Raw genomic sequence first — 20843 nt, forward strand, 5'->3', positions numbered from 1 at the left:
CAACTGACCCAGGAGCTGCCTGAGCCGCTCAGGCAGCCACCAGGTCAGCCGCCCGGGCTGCTGCAGAAGTCACGGAATCCGTGACAGACTCACAGCCTTATCATATATGCTAGCATTTGTGTACAACTACAAACCATGAAGAAACTGTTAACAATAAACTTACAAAGGTGACAACAGCAGAAAGTTATAATCTCATTACAGCTGAGGCATATCTACTTGGGATATGAATGAGGTTAAAATCATGACTGGTGTGGAGAAAGTAAATAAGGAAGTGTTATTTACTCCTTCACACAAGAGCTACGGGTCACCAAATGAAATTAATAGGCAACATGTTTAAAACAAATAAAAGGAAGTATTTTTTTTCACACAACATACAGTCAACCTGTGGAACACCAAGACTATAACAGGGTTTAAAAAAAAAGAACTAGGTAAGTTCATGGAGGATAGGTCCATCAATGGCTATTAGCCAGGATGGGCAAGGATAGTGTCCCTAGTCACTGTTTGCCATAAACTGGGAATGGGCAACAAGGGATGGATCTCTGGGTGATTACCTGTTCTGGTCATTCCCTCTGGGACTCCTGGCATTGGCCCCACTGTCAGAAGACAGGATACTGGGCTAGATGGACCTTTGGTCTGACCCAGTATGGCCGTTCTTAAGTTTCTGAGAACCTCTATCATATTATTCAGGTGCCTGCTTGATTAATTCTAATGGTTCTGTTCAATTTCCTGGGTTCATAGTGGATACTCTCTGTTCCTGTTTTCTCTAGAAGTGGCCCATTGCTATCTGTATCCCAGGTCTTCTTTCTCTATGTAGTCCCTTTACCCTTAAATTCTTCTTTGTTTATTTGTAATTTCTTCAATCACCATAGTTACTGACCTACTTTTTTAGCACTATGACACTGTCTATTCTTGATTTCCCCCCTGCCCCCTTTAAATCTTACAGTTGCTGATAGTGACTCCAGGAAATAGAAAGGACCGAAGAGATCCAGAGTAAAGAGAGAGCTTGCTTTCTGTGTATCCTCAGTGTGAGGATTCATTTTTAGTACTTTGAATGTATGGAGTATCTCTTCCACTTAGGTTAGGAAGTACTGTGATATATTTCTTAAAGAAGTCATGCTTCCAATTAAGGATTTCTCTGTGCATTTTACATCCATTGACTTTAGCCTCAAAATGAGAGCTCTAGTTCTGAAAATCTATATTGATGCCCATTAAAATAGCTAACACTAAATTCTGCCACAACTTGTGCTGGTATAAGACAAGTATTCCAGCAGTCCTGACAACCACCTATGAAGACAGAGTTAAGTAGAACCGGAAAGAAAAGTGATTTGATGTTCAAAGACACAGCAGTGGGAGTCAGCTCTGGCACATTTCATGGGTGCCTTCAGACAAGTCAGTTAATCTGTGATTCAATTTCCTTATTTGTAAAATAGATAGAACACTTACCTACCTCACATGGCTGATATAAGGTGTCTTTTGAGGCTAAAGTCAATGGATGTAAAATGCACAGAGAAATCCTTAACTGGAAGCATGACTTCTTTAAGAAATATATCACAGTACTTCCTAACCTAAGTGGAAGAGATACTCAATACATTCAAAGTACTGAAAATGAATCCTCACACTGAAGATACAAAGAAAGCAAGCTCTCTCTTTACTCCGGATCTCTTCGGTCCTTTTTATTTCCTGGAGTCACTATCAGCAACTGTATATATCACAGTCACTAGAGTCAAGCAGTTTGAAGAGCAATGGTTTCTTGCTCTAGACTAGACATTTAAAAAAAAGTGTGTATATATAATGTACACCTGAAAGAAACATTCACTTCAGTCAGTTTGGGCATGCTTAATAACTTGTTTAATGGACAAAAGGAATCTGGAGACGAGTTCTGTAGAAAAATTCTTTCAATTCCAGAAAGAGGAACAAATGTGCATTTTTAAAAAATTGCACTTTTCCCTCCCTCTCTTTTAAACTACATAGATTTATATGTAAAATGTAGGTAGGACATGGAGAGAATAAAGCCGCCCCCCCCCCCCCAAAAAAAAAAAAAAAAGCACCAACAAAACCCTGTTACATGTGGTAGGTTTACGGTAGACTTATGAAGACAATACTTGAACTCTGGAGTTAAATTCACTGACTGTTTTGTTGCTGAAGCTTCTGACGATACTAAGATGACATTTTAATAAACTTTCAAGTATTCATGATTTGTAGCAATCTTAAAAACCCAGAATTAAGATGTGCCTTCCAATGTTATCCTTCTTTGTAATAAAAAAAGGACCCAGATCCTTTCCTACGAAGCAGTGTTATCAATGATAGCAGCCCCCTCTAGGACTGGTATGTGCCAATTGTCACAGAGGGAGCATGAGACTAAAACAACTTTTGTCTATGTCCCTCGGAACTAATGGCTCCCCTCTCCAACACACACTTCTCAGCAGCAAAACAGGGATTTTTTTTTAAAAAGATATTTAGAATCCGTTGAATAGTCAAATATAAGTTTAAAAGAAAATATTATCCTCAACCATTTTTCATGATGTTGTTTTTTTCTTGAAGGAAATTTATCCATTTAGGAAGTGTAAAACTAATGCAAAAGACCACAAAAGAAAATTTAGTACTATTGACGAAAAATCTATTCTATGAAAAAAGTGTCATGTTGCTACCTAAACTTAACATTGCATCAAGTACTGATTAGATATACTGTATTATCAGCAAGATTACTGGATCTACAAAATATGTGGTTCATAGGACAGTAAACCAAGACTATGATTTTATGAAGCAAATAAAAATCAGTGTTTTCAACTGAAGACAGAGGCAACACATAACTGTTGACTGAGGGTGGGGGGACAATTTAAAGGCTGGGGGGTGATATGTGACTGCCCCACACATCACCTCTGGATCAAAGTGGTTGCTAAATGGAAGACAGGGAAAGCCCTGCTGCAGTGTGAGGGGAACAGTTTCCCCTGGGTAGACCCCCTGCTATAGGAGTGGGAGAGCAGCCTCTGCCCTAGGAACAGGCACGTGGCATTCACCCCACAGCAGTCTGCAAAGTGCTGGGACTCTGGCAGGAGAGAAGGAGAAGCAGCCCCATGTATTGAGGGGGTAGGGGCTCAGCCCACAGCCAGCCATCCTGTTGCTTCCTCCCTCCCAGTCCTGCATGGGCATACAATGAGTGCTGCTGCCAGGGGGAACCGCTACCTTTTTGCTGCTGGGCATCCCAGTGAGAGGTGGCCCAAGGCCTTGCCCATGCCCAGTGCCTTTGGGGCAGAGTCTGCAATGGCCCTCTGGATAGGTCCCCTCGGAACATTTAACCGTTGCTAAATGGTAGGCAAATTGGGGGGGGGAGGGGAAGGAGAGACAAGAACCCACGTGGATCCCCCTCAACGCATCACCTCTGACTGAAGATACCACTTCCTTTAAAATAAAGCATGATTTAATCTATTACGTTACTCAATTTGTAAATAGTTTTATTTCTTAGGTTGAATGTACCTTACCTAATGATGGGATTAGCAGAACTGTTTTCATGAACTGTAGCAACACCCCTCACATCCTTAAAAACATTTTTTCTGATGAAAAGGCATGTACCAGCTTATTCCAATATTTTTAAAATTATATGACAGAAAGCAGCAGGCATTAGCTATGCTAATGCATCAGTAAATCAAAACTTCCTCATTCCCACCTTGTTCCTCCCCCTCAAAACATCTCAGTAAGGAGACACCTACGAAGGTGCCACAAGTACTCCTCCGTTTTTTTGCTGATACATACTAACACAGCTACCTGAAGTTAAGGTTGTGTTCCAAAATGGGGTATAGATTCACTTTCAGAAAGAAACAAGTTTTCAGTTGGTATGAAATTTTACCCAAGGTTAGCTTTTATGTCTTTTGAATTTTCTGTGTTGTTTTTGTTCAGTTTCTCATTAAAGTTTTAATATATCTTTGAACTTGGGTTCAAACTGAAGTTCTTCTTTGGCAGTCCTATTTTTATTGTTGACCAATATCTCTTAAATGCATTGTCTATCTGCATAAAACGTTGGGGGGGGGTGTGAATCCTGAGAAGATTTGATGCAGTGGGAAGAGGTTTTAAAACATTGATACAAGGTAATTTTTTAGCCATTTTTCATGTTATAACTGAAAGTTCATGTGCATACAAGCCAGTTTGATCGGGGCTAAGCTCACGAAAGTTTGTTTGGTTGATACAGGTCACATGTGCATAAGATCTTCTCCATCAAGTGCAATGCTACCAGGGTATTTATTATTTGTATTGCAGTAGAGTTTAGGAGCCACAGTCACAGGCACTACTGTTCTAGGCATTATATAGAGACAAACAAAAAAAGTCCCCACCCCAAAGTGTGTTCTATCCTACAACGGAGAAGGACTCATACACCATTACAGATGGATAAAATAATCTCCATTAGCAGCTATTCTTCTATGCCCAGAGGTCCACCCCTTTATGTAATTCCCATCCCCAATTAAGAACTAAAATCCTTAAGGAAAATGAATACACAAGGTTTCTGATAATAGGGTTACCTCCACCCCTACCCACAAGCATGTACACATCTGACACTGCCCCACAAAAGCAAGAAAATGAAAGTTATGCCTTTTGCTAGTACTTAGCCTCTATTCTTCCACCCACAAGTACACCTTTCTATTACAACTAAGGCAAACCACAAACTACAACCTTAACTGAGGGATGCCAGCCTTACATCACCCCTTTTAACCATCTTCTACATACAATCTTGCTCCCCCTACACAAACAACAATTATACCATACATCCTTCAACTACTAAATTCGGCGAGTGAAAGGGACACTCTAGAAAGGGGTGCGTTTAGAACACAAAACGGGCAGAGTTAAGTTTATAATGAGTGTTGTATGGTACCAGGTGATACTCCTGAAGATGGAGTATAAGAAGGTACCTATTGATAGGCGGCTAAACTTTCAAATTTTTTGTTTTGGTATGCTTGGGGAAGTGTGTAGTCTTTGTATCAACCACTGCTTTCATACAAAGTTGGTGTATTCATTCAATTTTCCTTTCCCTGCCATTCCTTTTCCAGAAGACAAAATCTTTAGTAATAGCTGGCAAGCTTACTTGCTAAAAGACACATAAAACCATAAAGTGCGACATGGTGGTCATTTCACAAAATGGTAGATAAAGGATACAGTATACATCTCCCTTAGCCAGACTAGGTCAATACATTTCCCAGAACGAGTGAATATTTATCCTCTGTTGGAAGAAAGGGGTTGAATAAGAGACTGATTTTAGAACTGACTTCAGTATTTTGGAGTGCTGTTGTTAGGAGCCCAAGAAGGTAGAAATAATATCAGTTAAACTGAAACAATACTAAAGTGTGCAAGGGGAGACCAGAAAGGTCACATCTTTGACAACCACTAGGAATGTACTATAGTAGCAATGGAACAAATATCACCGAAGAGAATGACTGACTGGATAGCACATCTTCCCTGTTGGTGCTTTTTCTTCAAGCTTAGATGGAAAGATTTCGGCTGGTATACAAGGAAAATAATGACTGCAAACAAGGCTGGCTGTTCAAAATAACACATTTTACAGATTAGAAAAAAGTAAGGCCAATATTTTATATAAAAGGCATTAGGGATTTTGGGTGCCCGGACTCCTGAAATGAGCCTGATTGTTAGAAGGTGGTTGCTCAGCATGTCGCCCCCCCCCCCCCCAAAAAAAAAACAAAAACAAAAAAAACACAGGCTTCTTTTAGGTATATAGCTATGTCAGGGTTCCTTCCCCCACTCTGAACTCTAGGGTACAGATGTGGGGACCCGCATGAATGACCCCCTAAGCTTATTCTTACCAGCTTAGGTTAAAAACTTCCCCAAGGTACAAACTTTGTTTAAAACGCTTGATGGTGGCAGCATACTGTTCAAGGACAAGGCAAAGAACAGGGAAAGAGACCACTTGGAGATGTCTTCCCCCCAAATATCCCCCCAAGCCCTACACCCCCTCTCCTGGGGAAGGCTTGATAATAATCCTTACCAATCTGTACAGGTGAACACAGACCCAAACCCTTGGATCTTAAGAACAATGAAAAATCAATCAGGTTCTTAAAAGAAGAATTTTAATTAAAGAAAAGGTAAAAGAATCCTCTCTATAAAATCAGGATGGAAAATACTTTACAGGTTATTCAGATTCAAAACACAATCCCCCTCTGGGCAAAACCTTAAAGTTACAGAAAACAGGAATAAACCTCCCTCTTAACAGAGGGAAAATTCACATAAAACAAAAGATAAACTAATCCACCTTGCCTGGCTTACCTATACTGGTTGCAATATTGGAGACTTAGATTAGGATGGGTTGGAGAAGATGGATTTCTGTCTGGCCTCTCTCAGTTCCAAGAGAGAACTACTGCCTAAACAAAGAGCACAAACCACAACCCTTCCCCTCCCCAAGATTTGAAAGTATCTGTCTCCTTATTGGTCCTTTGGGTCAGGTGCCAGCCAGGTTAGCCGAGCTTCTTAACCCTTTAAAGGTAACAGGATGTTGCCTCTGGCCAGGAGTGATTTTATAGCACTGTATACAGAAAGGGGATTACCCCTCCCTTTATATTTATGACAAGCTACATGGGGCAATCAAGGCTCTGGCAGGAGGCAATGAAGAAAGCCTCTGGCAGCTCCTCCTGGCCAGAACCTGTCTCCACTGCCTCCTCTCAGCTAGAGACTTTCCCAACTGCCATAGTCTTTCACCATAGTCCTTCCCGTGGTGGGGAAAGGCTCCAGTAGTGAGCAGGCAGCCAGAGACTAAAAATAACAGTGGGAGCTCCCATATAGGTGTGGAGGGCACTCTACTCAACCTGCCCAAGCAGTGTCTCACCATCTACATTGTTATTTATATGCACGCTAGCTGGGCTTAGTGTCTGCACTCTACACGCCACCATTAAATGTACACTTATCCTAAATGTTATGAATGATACTCTGACATAATGCTATACAATAGCTGAGCTGAATGCTAATAAGTTTAGCATTAGTGAATCACAGAATGTTACTTACACCTTCATGGTCATTTTCTTCAAGAATATACACCATGTTTTTAGAGTATGAATAATTAAATGAAAGATTCATTTTATACAGGACAAGTGGGCTCATGGTATTTTAGGCCAAAATACACTTATTCTATAATCAAAACAAGTCTACATAGTGCCACTGAGATTCAGTGGACCATACATTTAATGGAAAAAAATATTACAGACCATATTTATCCCTTCTCTACCCATGCCCCACCCCGAAAATATAAACAAAAAAAAAAAACATATAAAAACATTACACTTTCATTAGTCTAAATTCTGCTAGTCTCATTTTCACTGTAAATAAACAGGACTACTTCTTACATCCTTTCTATAATGCTTTGAGATGCACTGATAAGTGCTACATATGAGCTACATGATATTACTTGGGGAGTAAGATACTATTGAACGTGAGCAAGGCTAGCAAAATATAGCTGCTGAGAGACCATTTGAACACTATAAGCAGAAGTGAAAAAAACCCAATCAGAACTAAGAAATAAAAACACAAAGTGTACTCTGCAACATTGATTGTTATACTTGTCATTATGACCAAGGAATTCTTTATCATTTATTTTTGAATAGTTATCAAAACAGTTTTTCCAACGTGTTTTACTTTCATCACTCCTTATTTACAAGATTTAGTAGAGCAATGTCAAATACTCCCATGCTCAAGTATGGGCATGTCAACTAAGCAATGTTTAGAGTTTTCATGTTGGAGAATTTCTATATTGAAACATCCATAAAGATGCATTCTGTAATAACTCAATTCTGGAAAATGTTTGTAGCATCTACAATGCTTAACAAATATTTTGAACAACATGTTAAAATGTTTATTACACTGGACGGACCAAGGAGACTTTTCAAAAGGGACAGTGAAAGGAAAGTGCACACGTTTGCCTGAAAGTCCTAAAACAACTTATTCTCTTGGGTTCCAACATGTTACATGACATTCTTCTGAAATTAAAATCACAAGCAGTTAAAAATAGGAGTCCTGGTTGTTACAGTTAATATTCTGGTATCTTTTTTTTAAACAATTAGGATTAAGGGCTAACGGCTACATCTAGTCCACCCAGCACTATAAACAACAGCTGTTCTTTACAATGTATTGTTTATATTATGTTAAAATCAATAGGAGCTACTACAGACATGTCAAATGAACTTGATTATGCACATTAACATTTTAAAGCTAAAAAAAACAATTATGAAGCATACGTGCTACAAGGTATGTTGCAATATGACCTGACAGATCAAACCCTAGAAAGTAAGAGGCAGGGGGACTAGAAAAATATTACTTAGTCATGTATATTAATGAGCTAAAAAGCTTTTAGGGTTTGAATTTTGACTGCGGAGGATTTTTTTTTTTCCTTCTTTTAAATGCCACCCTAAAGATATACAAGAAATTTTCCTAGTGTGCAGTCCACAGCCAATGAAGTGGTATGTTCTGAACACAGACATTAAAAAAGTCAAACACATCCATGTTACACTGAAATGTAGATCTCCATTTCCCGTGCTGTATCAAATCTAGAAAGAAAAAACAGTACTTATATACTGCTTTTAAGAAATATACCTGCTTATACTGCAAAACATAATGAATTTCTGTTGTTCTGTAACCTAATTCCTTTAATCTACATAAGAGATGCTGACCAAGTTCACTCAACCAAAAAAACAACTGGCTTTAAGAGTACAATCAACACATGCTTTTCAACAGTATTAATATAGCATGAAGCTTGTGCTCCCAATTATTTATATTGTTGCATTCTGTTATTTTCTGCTATAAAAATATGCAAATTCATTCCTTTGTGTTATGTAGGTCTCATGACCCTCAACAGATCTCTCTTGAAAGGAATTACAAGCCAACATCTAGATAATAACTATCAACTTTTCAGATTTCATTTTTTACTATTAAAGTGCCACTGCAGTGATAAATTTAATGTTACAAAATGTTTGAAATTATGATTAAAACCTAAAGTCTAATAAAAATGGTATACTATAATTACTGTACTGTACTCCACTGATTTTTTACAGCAGCAGCAGAATGCAAGGAAAAACCACCACCTAGTGATACAAGTGCAAACTGCAGTTTGTTTTTGTGTGAAACAAGTACCCAAGAGGATTACTTTGACTTCATTACTGAATGAAGAGGTAGCCATTACCTACTTATGTGACTAGAAATACAGAGGAAACCATTGTTATTTTCCTGGGCCTGTTCCCTCCTCCTTGCTCAGTAAACTTGGACTGTAGTATTAGACACCTAACAGGACTAGTAGCTTAGTATCGTGAATTACCCATCAAGAGATTAAAAAACTTCTATTGTCAAAAATTTTGACCAGACTTTGCACGGGCACAGGCTTTCACTTAATGGTGTACTATTCAGGTAGTGCTTTTTATTTTGTAGACTACATCACTCATCTTATTATAAAAGAATTTTATGGAGATAAAAGTAGCCGTTTGCTTTTTTGGGGAGGGCAGTGGTAGAAACAAGAAACACACAATGGATGTTGCAGCTTCTTTATGGGGAAAGTCACAAGGGACTTTGGATGAGAGAAGCACATGCCCAACTGTCATCCTGCCTAGTGTGTTTAATATATTTTTTCTTAAAATACAATAAACCAGTACCGCTAACGCTTGCTTATTAGCACCATTCAGAGCTCCTTCAAGGGAGAAAATATTGTCAATATTGACATGGTTCTTCTGCACATATTTTAGCAAGTCCCAGAAGACAAGCAACAGCATCAAGAGCTAACACTCATCTCACCACACCATTGATCTTCCAAGTAAAAACAAAGTTGCACTAATAAATCCAATTGTGCAAATATTGTGAAATGATCAGTTATGCTGTTGTACTAGAACTATTACTAGAATAGAAGTAATTTTTTTTGGACTTTTACTTTTCAGAATACATTTGTTTAAACAAAAGGGTATTTAAAACTCATGTATTTTCTTCTCATCGGCAAATTCTGATCAAAACAAACACAATATCTGGGAAATAGCGACCCATTACATATTGGTGGTTTCAACCAAACACTACAGAATAGTTTACAAAACTTTTTAAACAAAATCTACTTCCATCACTTTCCAATTGCCTTCATTGTTTTGGGTCTTTAATGTTGCAAGGCATATATTACACGTCTAGCTTTGTATAAATCTTGATTTCAGAGACGGCATGGAAGTCATGAAAATGCCCCCAAACTGTGATCTTCTCTTAAAAAAAAATGTTTTCTGCAACAAAACTGAATATTTAGTTTTTTTGAGAATTGCAATCTGCTGTACACCATTCTAGACAAACCAGTTGCTGTATGCTAGAATATCAATGACTAAAGTGAACTACATTTGACCTTTAACATAGGAATTACCATAGTGAATCAGATTCACGGTTAAGGCTATGATTTAGTTACAGAGATCACGGCAGTCATGGATTTCGTGACTTTACCAAACCTCAGTGAACCTCTTCCACTTCAGCTGTCAACAGCTGAAGTGGGGGCTGGCGGCAGGATTGTGTGCCCCCACGCTGCTGCAACTGGGGCTGGATGGCTGGAATCAGGATTCTGCAGCCCCTGCCCTGTGGTTTTCAGGGGGTGGGGAGAGACTGCAGCCAGGCTGTGCACCCCTGTCCCGCAGCTGTGGCCAGCTCTAGAGCGGGGGCCGTGTGCCCTGTGGCTGCTCTCCCTGCTGTGCCCCAGCCCCGCAGCTTCCGCTGGAGGCTGCAGCCAGGGCTGTGCGCCCCCTCTTGGCAGCAGCCAGGGCTTAGCAGGCTGCAGCTGGGCTGCACACCCCCGTCCTGCAGCTGCGGACAGCCCCGGAGCACGGGGCTGTGCGCCCCCCTGTGGCTGCGCCCCCCGTGGCCACACCCACTGCTGGAGCTGGGGCTGTGTCCACAGCCATGGCGGGGGTCTTGGCTTGTCAGTTCCCCCCAAGCCCATGGGACTCCATTCCTGCCGCCTATTTAGCCCTACCCCCAGTTACTTTTAGCAAAATCACCGATAGGTACAGGGTCTGTATATTTTTGTTTATTGCCCATGACCTATCCGTGACTTTACCTTGACAAAAATCCTAGCCTTACTCATGGTCCACCCAGCCCAGTATCCTGCACAAGATACAACCACAGTTGGCAGATGTGGGATAATGTGTTACACCCTTTGTCCCAAACAAAGATCTCATCCCTAACAGAGATTGGCTTAAAGCCGAAAAACAGGAAGTTCTCTCTTCCAAGATTTGGAAATATTCACTATTATAACTCTGGATATTCTTGTTATTCAATACATATCTAATCCCTCTTTGGATCTTGGTAAATTCTTGGCCTTACCATGCTGCAGAAATGAATTCCACGTTCCTGATTATGCATTATATGAAAAAGAATGTCCTTTATTAGTTTTGAATTTGCCACCATTCTGTTTAATCGAATATTCCCTTGTTCTTGTGGTATGAAACAGGGAGAATAGAACTACTGGTATAAAACAGCTTCCAAACACTTATTTTATCACTTACCACTCTTTACTGTGAGCCTTCAGTGTTCATTTAATTTTATTGTGAGAGATCACCACAATATAGAAGTATATATGCAAGGGTGGTGTTCTTAGCACAAGACAACATGCAGCAATATACTTTTTTTTTTTTTTTTAAATTCCACAGACACATGGTCAGAATAGACTTCTCACTCTCTTTCTCCAGAGATAGCCACAAGCCAATTGTGTTTTTGTGATGCATACAGCAATGGGCCTCACGGGAAGGAGTGTTGAGGACTTCTTTAACTTGCTAGCTAACAAATCTCACATCCACAACTACCTGTGGAAGGTGCTTACCTCTAGAGAGGTAATCTAATGGGCAAAACTGAGAGATGGAAACTCTCAATTACTACCCAACAAGAAGTCTAATTATATCCATGTGTATACATTCACCCACAATTTTTTTTAACTTTGTTTGGCCTTTAGGAAAGCATGGTGAGAGGAGAGGACAGGAGAGGAGAGGAGGAGGAATAGGAACAGGAATAAGGGAAGGGGGTGGGGTTTATTTGGTGATTCCCAATAACTGGTTTTCCCTGAACCCAATCAGCATGATGAAAGCTTATGCTATGTTGGCACTCATTCCTTTGTAGCACCGACTAGAAACCTGCACTCACCTATTTCTTCTGGGGCATTCTTCATCTTCTGTAAAAATCCCTTATCAGGGCAATTGAACCTCAGCAAAAGCCCTGCAGATGAGAGCCAAACTCAGCTCTGAGACTCAGAACAGAATTAGAGACAGAGACAGAGCCAAAGCGTTAGTCTAAAAATTTGAAATCAAGTTTGGAATTTCCCTCAGAAAAGCTATGCAACCGAGAAGACTGGGTGAGCCACTCGCCACTATGGAAGCAGAGAAGACTGGAGGGGAACTTCAGAAGGTGGGGCATTCCCTTGCAGCCAGCAACTGACAAGTCTGTTTCTGTCTCCAACTCGCAAACAGACTAAGTATCTGTTGCAACAGATCTGTGAACCTTAGCACAAAGAAGAATTAATAATTTCCTCTATAAATTTGTGTACTGGGATCACCCTTTCCTATAAAGCCCCATTCAGAAGTACTGTATGAGGATGACTGAATTTTCACCATCTACAGAATTTAGCTGAAGACTTATGGCGACAGAAACCCTCCTGACCACAGTATCACATTTGCCCTGGGGCCCTTCCTCCTTTTTCCCCAGTACTGAAAGAACTATCCTTCCTCCATTGTGTAAGGAGTTGGAAAGAGACTCCATTTCTTGAGTTATTTACACTTGTATACCTTCATTAAAATCCAGACTGCACTGATAAACAATAATAATAATAATAATAAAGACACCAGGTGTTAAGGTTCTGTAAACTCTGAAGTACTTTACTATCAAATCTGGAAGAAAAAAAAATTAAGAAAAAAACCCCACCAAATTAAAACCACAGAGGTAGCTAAAGTTTTTTAAACTGCTGCTGCTCTGGGATAAATGGAGACAGCACTGCTAACGACTTCCTAAAGAAGGCAGTCCTTCCTGAGACACATTCCCCTGAATTTGAGAGTTTTGTAACTGCTTCTGTCTATAAGGGAATGATACCTTCCACTGTCAGCACTACTGGACATTCCTTTACAAGGGAAAGGAATAATTATATGGCAAACTATTTTGAACTAATTTGCAAGGTTAACAACTGTGTTAGTTTAAAACAAAACAAAAATTACAGTCACCACCAGGATTTGTGTGATACGCAAGACACTTCTGCCTACAACTCTTCAAGCCTGGCATTCCAGCATTGGCTCTGGGACTGCCTCAAATGATATAGTCATTACTTCTGAAGTGCTTTTCACAAGCTTTTGAAGAGATTTTTTTTTTTTTTTAAATGCAGGTGCCAGAGTTAATAGATTTAGCTACCAAAACTGGAGTTCGTAGATACAGGGCTGTAGCAGATCAAGTAAGCTTACTGAGAGGCAACTGTTAAACAGAACATTACAAAAGTAAAAATTAAATCCTTGAAATCAGACCTGCCCTAATAACTTGTAAGTAGTTGGGGCACCTATTGGTATGCAGGAAAACAGTTGTTCTGGAAGCTACTACTTAACACTTCTGTTAAAATATTTCTTCTGTTATGAAATTTCCTAATTGTTCCAGTGATAAGACCCATTACCTCCACAGTGAACCTCTCTGAAAAGGTTAGCATCAGCACAAATGGAAGAAACTCTTAAATACATCCACAGTAACAAATACTGAGAATTAGTAGGAAAAAAGTCAGCCTCAAATAGAGAGGTGGAAGACCTCTGGCAAGAACAAATCAGTAAATCAGGATAATGAGGGCATCAGAATATTTATAATGACAGATTTACACGAGGATGGAATTACTTGCAATAAGAAATAAAAAATCATTTGCAATACAAGGGTAATAAAAAGCTTGATTTTCTTCACATTTCATCCCTCTTACACGACCATGAAAGACTTGATTAAAAAAAAAAAGTTTGACAAATTCATAGATTAAAATGAGCAGAATTCCATTTTATTTCTGGAAAAGTCTCATTTATAACAACTGACATTTTAGGAAACTAAATCATTACTAACTGCTTAAATTTTCACCGAAGTACTCAAGTGCCAGATTCTGAGAGAGAAGACCTACATTTCATATGTGACTGTAAATAACATATGTAACATACAGGCATTTCCGAGTTAATATCTGGAAAACTTTGGTAGCAACTGAGTTTATAACAAATAAGTGCTTAAGAAGAGTAGTTCTCCCTTTTGATCGGCAAAGAAGGTGTTGAAGTTATTCATGTTTTTCAGCAACAGAGTGTTCTTATTTTTCCTCTTTCATCGGACAACCAGCTAAGAGCTTTAGTATTTAGCTTAAAGTACCCATGTTTCTCTTTATCACGATACATGAAATGAAAGCAACAACTACAAGCTTGTTTAAAGAAACAGAATTGTGTGCACATGTTCAGTGTTTTGACTTATTTCATATCCATCATGGACCAATTTCTGTTCCTCATTCTGTTCTCATGTAAAAATTAAAACTTACCAAATTGACAGAAGTAATATTGTTAAAACACTTTAATGTAATACTATTTTATAGTATCACTTACCCACAAGAACAAATCCATCTGCTTCTATTTCTGGTAATGGCACTTTCTTAGAGTCCTGGCTTTTTCGGAAAAAGTTGAACATATCTTCTTTTCTCCAAGCCTCTCTCTAACAGGAAAACATTGTTAAATAAGTATGAAGCAATACAATTTAGCTTAGAAAAATTACCAAAAAGATAGTACATTATATATATTAATTCTGAAAATGTATCTCTAGATTTAAAAAATCAGATTTCCTTGTGTCAAATGGATTGAAATACTTTGTTGAGAAAGTCAACACTACAGATAGAGGTACAAAATTATTCACCTTCCCTCACTAATAATTCTCAGTCCAAACAGACAATTTTTCTGCAAGTTTCCATGTTTGGTTCTCCATGTTCTACTTTTCCTTCATAAAGTTGAAGGAAATCCCTTTGGCTGTTTTTGGTGCACGTTTTCACATTCTCTCACGCCCATTTTGCCAATGAAAAATTGCTATGCCCTCCCTAACTCACCAGACCCAGACAGAGTTAATCCAAAACTAGCTGAACTTTGAAATTTGAAATACAGCAGGTATTTAATCCTCACTAAGTATACTTGTCACCAAGTTGGAACAAATTTTGCTGCAAGTTAACCAATGGCCCAATCCCATAGAAACTTACACATATTACTTCATTCGCACAGATATCTCTATTGAAGTCAACTGAATTACCGTCATGAACGTTACACGTGTTTGCACAACTGGGCCCCAAGTTATGAATTTTTGAAAACATACACTAGGTATTCACAATACAAAGTTTCAGTTTTTCAGAGCTTATATTCCTAGAGAACAGTAAAGTACTGGTGTACCTTTTCCAGCAGCTTCTAAATATAATTTTCAAATATGGTGAATAGCAGATGACTGGTAATTCTTAGTTAGGCTAGTGTACATTTTGCTAAGAAACTAAGCAGGCAAGCCTAGCATGGTTATTGTCTCACCAAAAGAAAACATATAGACTAACCATTCTTGGCCAGTTTGTCCCATTTAAAACAAGCCAGTTAGACATGCTAGTAGTGGAATAAATGATTTGCACAGCAACAGGTGATACCCAAATTACCATCCAAGCTTTGCAATTTCCAACCAGTACAATCTCAGCAATTTTGAATAGCCACTATATTCATATACAGAACTGAATCCTGGACAGCTCTTCACATCTATTCATTATAATGTACCCTTTGGTCATCTCATCAACTTTTATCTAACTAATACATTGCCTAAAGCTTAATGTGCTATGAAAACACTATCAAAAATGATTTCATGACACAGAACAAAAGGTTCATGAGGGGAAAAAAAAACCCTCACTTTTCCAAAGTTTTCAACCCAAACTAGAAGACATCTCAGGATGACATTCATTTGAACAATGTCCACAAGCTCTCTCTCCTTATCATTCCAATTTACTTTATTCTGAGGAACAGCCTGGTTTAGGAGATTTCTTTGATAAAAGAAGAAGAAAAAAAAGTGACCTTTTCTGCCGTCAAAATATTTAAAATGTTCTCTCGCATCTTTTGTGAAAAGAAGCGTAGATGCAATCTGTCTTTCTTGATTTCATTTTTAATCAAGCTACCAGCTAACAAAACAAAAAAAGATATATACAGTATCAATTCAAATGCTGTCTACATGACTAATAAACAGCATACACTTACAGCACAGAACCGTTGAAATCAAGTTATATGTATAATTTATTCCATGTTCAGAAGTAGGAATCCAATAAAAATGTGTTTTTTTCCCCTCCTGGAAGGTGGGATTCCAATAAAACTATGAACTCCCCCACCACCCATGATAAGCAGCAATTTTGGTGCATTTATTATAGAAGGACACTGTGTAATGGAAAGCAAGAGACTGCAAGTTCCACCAGCCTTTGCAAAATGACTGCACCACACTTTATGCAAACAGCTAATAAAAATTGCAGCGTAATTAAACCACATCCAGGTGTCTCCTGAGCTTCTTCCAATATAGCTGGGCAATTAAGTTCAATGGCTGTGAATCACCATCTAGTATGTCTTCAACAGTTACAATAGTAAATCTAAACAGATTTCCCCTTTAGTATATTTTCTTAATTTTATGGAAAAAAACAAAATTAAGAGTTTATTAACATGTGGCTTCAATTCTCCATTTATTGTAAGAAGTTGTGTGCAAAACTATTAAAGCATAGTCCCTTGACATGCAAGACATATTTGGGACCCCAAAAGCTTTTATGTACATGTTCAAGTTATTTTGTGGTCCACTGAAAAGGTGTTGCATTATCTACTTTGCTTTTCCTTTCTGCCTAAATTGCTCTACTTTCCATTGAATACAGTATCGCCATTTTTCAAACTTACAATAAAACAAACAGTCTGTAAAGAAGTTGGATTGATTAGGTTCTTTTTCCTCTAATCCCATGTATATAGGTTTTCATTCTATTTCTTTAGATAAAGTTAAATTTGAGAACATCTTTGGAAAAGAACATACAGTGGTGGAACAAGTGAAAGTTTAGTTGGGGGGGACTAACAAAACAAGTGTTTGAAGGAAATACTGAGTTAATTATTTTTAGGTGTTCTTTCCAACTTCTGCAACATTTTTCAGTAGCATTAGCAAAGTCTGTATGCTCTGGCTAGTTTCCTAGATGATTTATTGAACAAGTGCTAGTTATTCACCATATATGAACTGCCTAATTCTGCTGTTATTGAATTATTAACCAAATATATGTATTCATGTTTGAATATTGGTGATATAGCAGAATTTTCTAAAGCTTTCACAATCCATTGTTAACTTTGAACATTCAACAGCTGATCTTCCTAGTGATCTGCCACACATCATCCATCTCCTCACTGATTATCCTGCATTATGAAGACCCTCCATCATTTCTTTACATAATTTTCTCAAGGCTATTTCCATGTCTATGCCTAATGTGACCAGAGTAAATAAGTTTGCATCAGTTGATTTCCAACATAAATGGTCTGCTTCTCTCCAATAATATTTCTAACACAGGCATTTGTCTTTTCTTCCATCAGGAGATATGCAAGTCTTCATCAGCACCACATTTCAAATGCTTCAATTTTCTTCTTGTCAGTAACATCAACTTCCCACCATACACATTCATAAATCTCTATGGAAAAAATATTAGGTATTTCACCAGTTGTACCTTTGTACTTTAAGATGCCAAGGTTTTTCCACAAATGAGGCCATGGCTGAGCAAACCACCCTACCCTTCTTCCAATTTCTTTGGAACAGCTGCCTTGTTTGGCTATATATGATTCCAGATAACTAAATTCATCTACAACTGGTCCATTAATCATGATTTCAACTTGAGTCCTCTTTTTGTTGCATGTACATTGACAACTATTTTGTTTCAGTCCAGTTGTACACAGTTGGGAATAGTCCATATTCCTCACTAACTGGTTTTTACAGATCCCAACATTTGTTGCATTGCATCAGGGGTTGTAGCAAAGAGTATTGTGTTGTCAGCATATCTGAGCTTGGTTAAGTGATGTTCACCAATGGAAATCCCAGCTCCTTCCACTGTGTCAAAACTTCCCAAGGATTGTCTCAGAATAAATTCTGCATATAGGTTAAAGAGGCTTGGGCCAAAATTTGTCTCACACATCGTGCAGCAATGGAAAACCACTTACTGTCACCTACTATTCACATTCTGGTCTGTTGGCAGAGACTGCAGTGAATTCAATAGAATGCCTTGGAATCCTTGCCAGCCAGAATCCTACAAAGATAGTCATGTTGAATGGTATCAAATGCTTTTGATTAGTCAATGAAACAAAGGATCAATGGCTGACTGTACTCTACATTTTTAGGTGATATGACAGATATTCACGATCTGTCATGTGTGCCTTAGTTCTGCTTTCGTTTAATGCGATCCTGGATTAAGAAGAGCAGAACTTTGCTCATGTGCATCATGGGGATAGTCACTCAACTATTGTACTCTTACATCTCCCTGTGTTGGAAATGGCAGAAAAATTCCCTCCACCCAGTCCTCTAACCAATTTCTAGTCATCCATAATTACAAATTTTCCACACAAGATCAGTATTGGTGTTCCTCAATCACTTAACAATACTGTGTGCACGTCCCTGGTGCTTTCCAAGCTTCATTTTCATAATAGCAAGCACCACTCTCACAGGTTTGATGACTCCAGCTTTGTACTCTCTTCTGTTGTACTCTATTATGAGTGGCTTTTCTGAAGCTTACTGATTAGAGTGTTAATTTCTCCAGCTCCGTTCAACATCATTCTCAGTGAGGACTCAAGACCTTTTATTATGTTTGCTTGCAGGGAAAACCTTTTAGCAAAAACTCTTACCACTGTGAGCATAACTTTTTTTATGATTACTCTCTTTACAGTTCTCAAGGGTCATCCACTTTGCCCCTATATATTCACTCATCTCATCCAGTCTGCCTTTGAATCTGTCTGATCAGTTTCTTATAGCCTCTCCTACGTTCTTCCATCTTCAAACCATTCTCTTTCCCTCTGCACTGTCTTCCTGCCAGGTCAAACATCTTTTCAGTTAACCATGGTGTGTGGTCCAACACTGACTTTTCAGAACATGTACTCTGGTGGTTTCAAGCATAAGTTTTCATTTTATTCCAAAATTCGTTGAGGTTGTTCTCTTCTTTCACTGTGCCAATGCCTCAAACGCATTCTCAACAGAAGTTATATAATTGTAGTTGATTCTGGACAAATCTAAAGGCAGTGGACCTGTCAAATGCCACATCTTTTTAAGTTTTAGTTTTTTGTGTTTGTGGGTCAGATGATCAGCTGCTAGCCTCAATCTGCATGCCTCAATCTGCACTCAGTAAAGTCTTTGTACACTTGTACTGTATCTCCAGAGTTACTGTATCATTACAGAGTCGATTTGATTCTCTGTCACACTGTCAGGTGACTGCCATGCACATAAATATCTAAGATGTTGGGTGAAGATGGTCTTTAACCAGGTGATCAGAGCAGCAGAATTCAACTAAAGGCCTCCATCTCTCTCATTTTGTCAGCCCAAATCATTGTTTTCGGTTATTTCTGAATTATTAGATGTAACCATAATACAGATCATGAAACATTTTACATAAAGCATAATCATTCACTTTCTGGAATACTGCTGCCAGCATGGTAAAATATCGCCTTGAATTGTAAACTATAGGCAAGTATATAGATATATATATATATAGGTTTATAGGTAAGTGGCTGGGGCCACTCCGGCTGGCCTGCCCAGGGCGGGGGGTTAGTGGTTGAGGTGGATTAACTGGTAAGACTAATGCTTACTGTTTAACCATTTAATATTTTACATATCTATTGAATCCCTGACCATCTTGGCTAATAGCCATTGACATGCCATCCTCTATGAACTGAAATATTTCTTGAACCCAGTTATACTTTTGGTCTTCACAACATTCCCTAGCAACAAGTTGCACAGGTTGACTATGCCTTGTGTGAAGAAGTACTTCCTGAAGTTTGATTTAAACCTCCTGCCTGTTCATTTCAGTGGGCGACTCCTGATTCTTGTGTTATGTGAAAGGGTAACTAACACTTCCTCATTCCCTTTCTCCACACCATTCATGATTTTATATAGGGTACCAAATCCCCCAATAATTATCTCTTCCAAGCTGAACAGTCCCAGTCTTTTTAAATCTCTCCTCATATGGAAGCTGATCATACCCCCTAATCATTTTTGTTGCCATTCACTATATCTTTTTTTTTTTAAATGAGACAACAAGAACTTTTGCATGCAATATTCAAGATGTGGGTGTACTATGGATTTATATAGTAGCATTATGGTATTTACTGCCTTGTTGTTATCTACCCTCTTCTTAATGGCTCCTAACATTCAATTAGCTTTTTTGATTGCCGGTCCACACTGAGCAGATGTTTTCAGAGAACAATGATTCCAAGATCTCTTTCTTGAGCGGTAATAGCTAATTTAGATCCCATATTTTGTATGTATAGTTGGGATTATGTTTTCCAGTGTGCATTACTCTGCATTTATCAACGCTGAATTTCATCGGCCATTTTGTTGCCCAGTCACCCAGTTTGGTGAGTAACGCTTTGCGGTCTGCTTTGGAATTAACTATCTTCAGTAATTCTGTATTGTCTGAAACCTCTGCCACCTCACTGTTTACCCCTCTTTTTCAGATAATTTATGAATATGTTGAACAGCACTGGCCCCAGTAAAGATCTTTGGGAGACCCCAGCTATTTACTTCTCTCCATTCAGCAAACTGACCACTTATTCCTATGTTTTGTTTCCTGTCTTTTAACCAGTTACTGATCCATGAAAGAA

The 20843-nt window shown here is 38.6% G+C and overlaps 1 protein-coding gene across 1 annotated transcript in view; it reads right to left on the reverse strand.

The window, feature by feature from the left end:
* Window positions 1-20843, reverse strand: part of UMAD1 (UBAP1-MVB12-associated (UMA) domain containing 1) — a 135188-nt gene that overhangs the window by 111213 nt on the left and 3132 nt on the right. The window contains exon 2 of the mRNA XM_073333866.1: window positions 14574-14679. Within this exon, the coding sequence (XP_073189967.1) occupies window positions 14574-14655 (82 nt within the window). The 5' untranslated portion in view covers window positions 14656-14679. The remainder of the gene's footprint in view (window positions 1-14573; window positions 14680-20843) is intronic.

This window comes from Lepidochelys kempii, chromosome 2 (genome assembly GCF_965140265.1).
Source record: "Lepidochelys kempii isolate rLepKem1 chromosome 2, rLepKem1.hap2, whole genome shotgun sequence".
Lineage (NCBI taxonomy): Eukaryota > Metazoa > Chordata > Testudines > Cheloniidae > Lepidochelys > Lepidochelys kempii.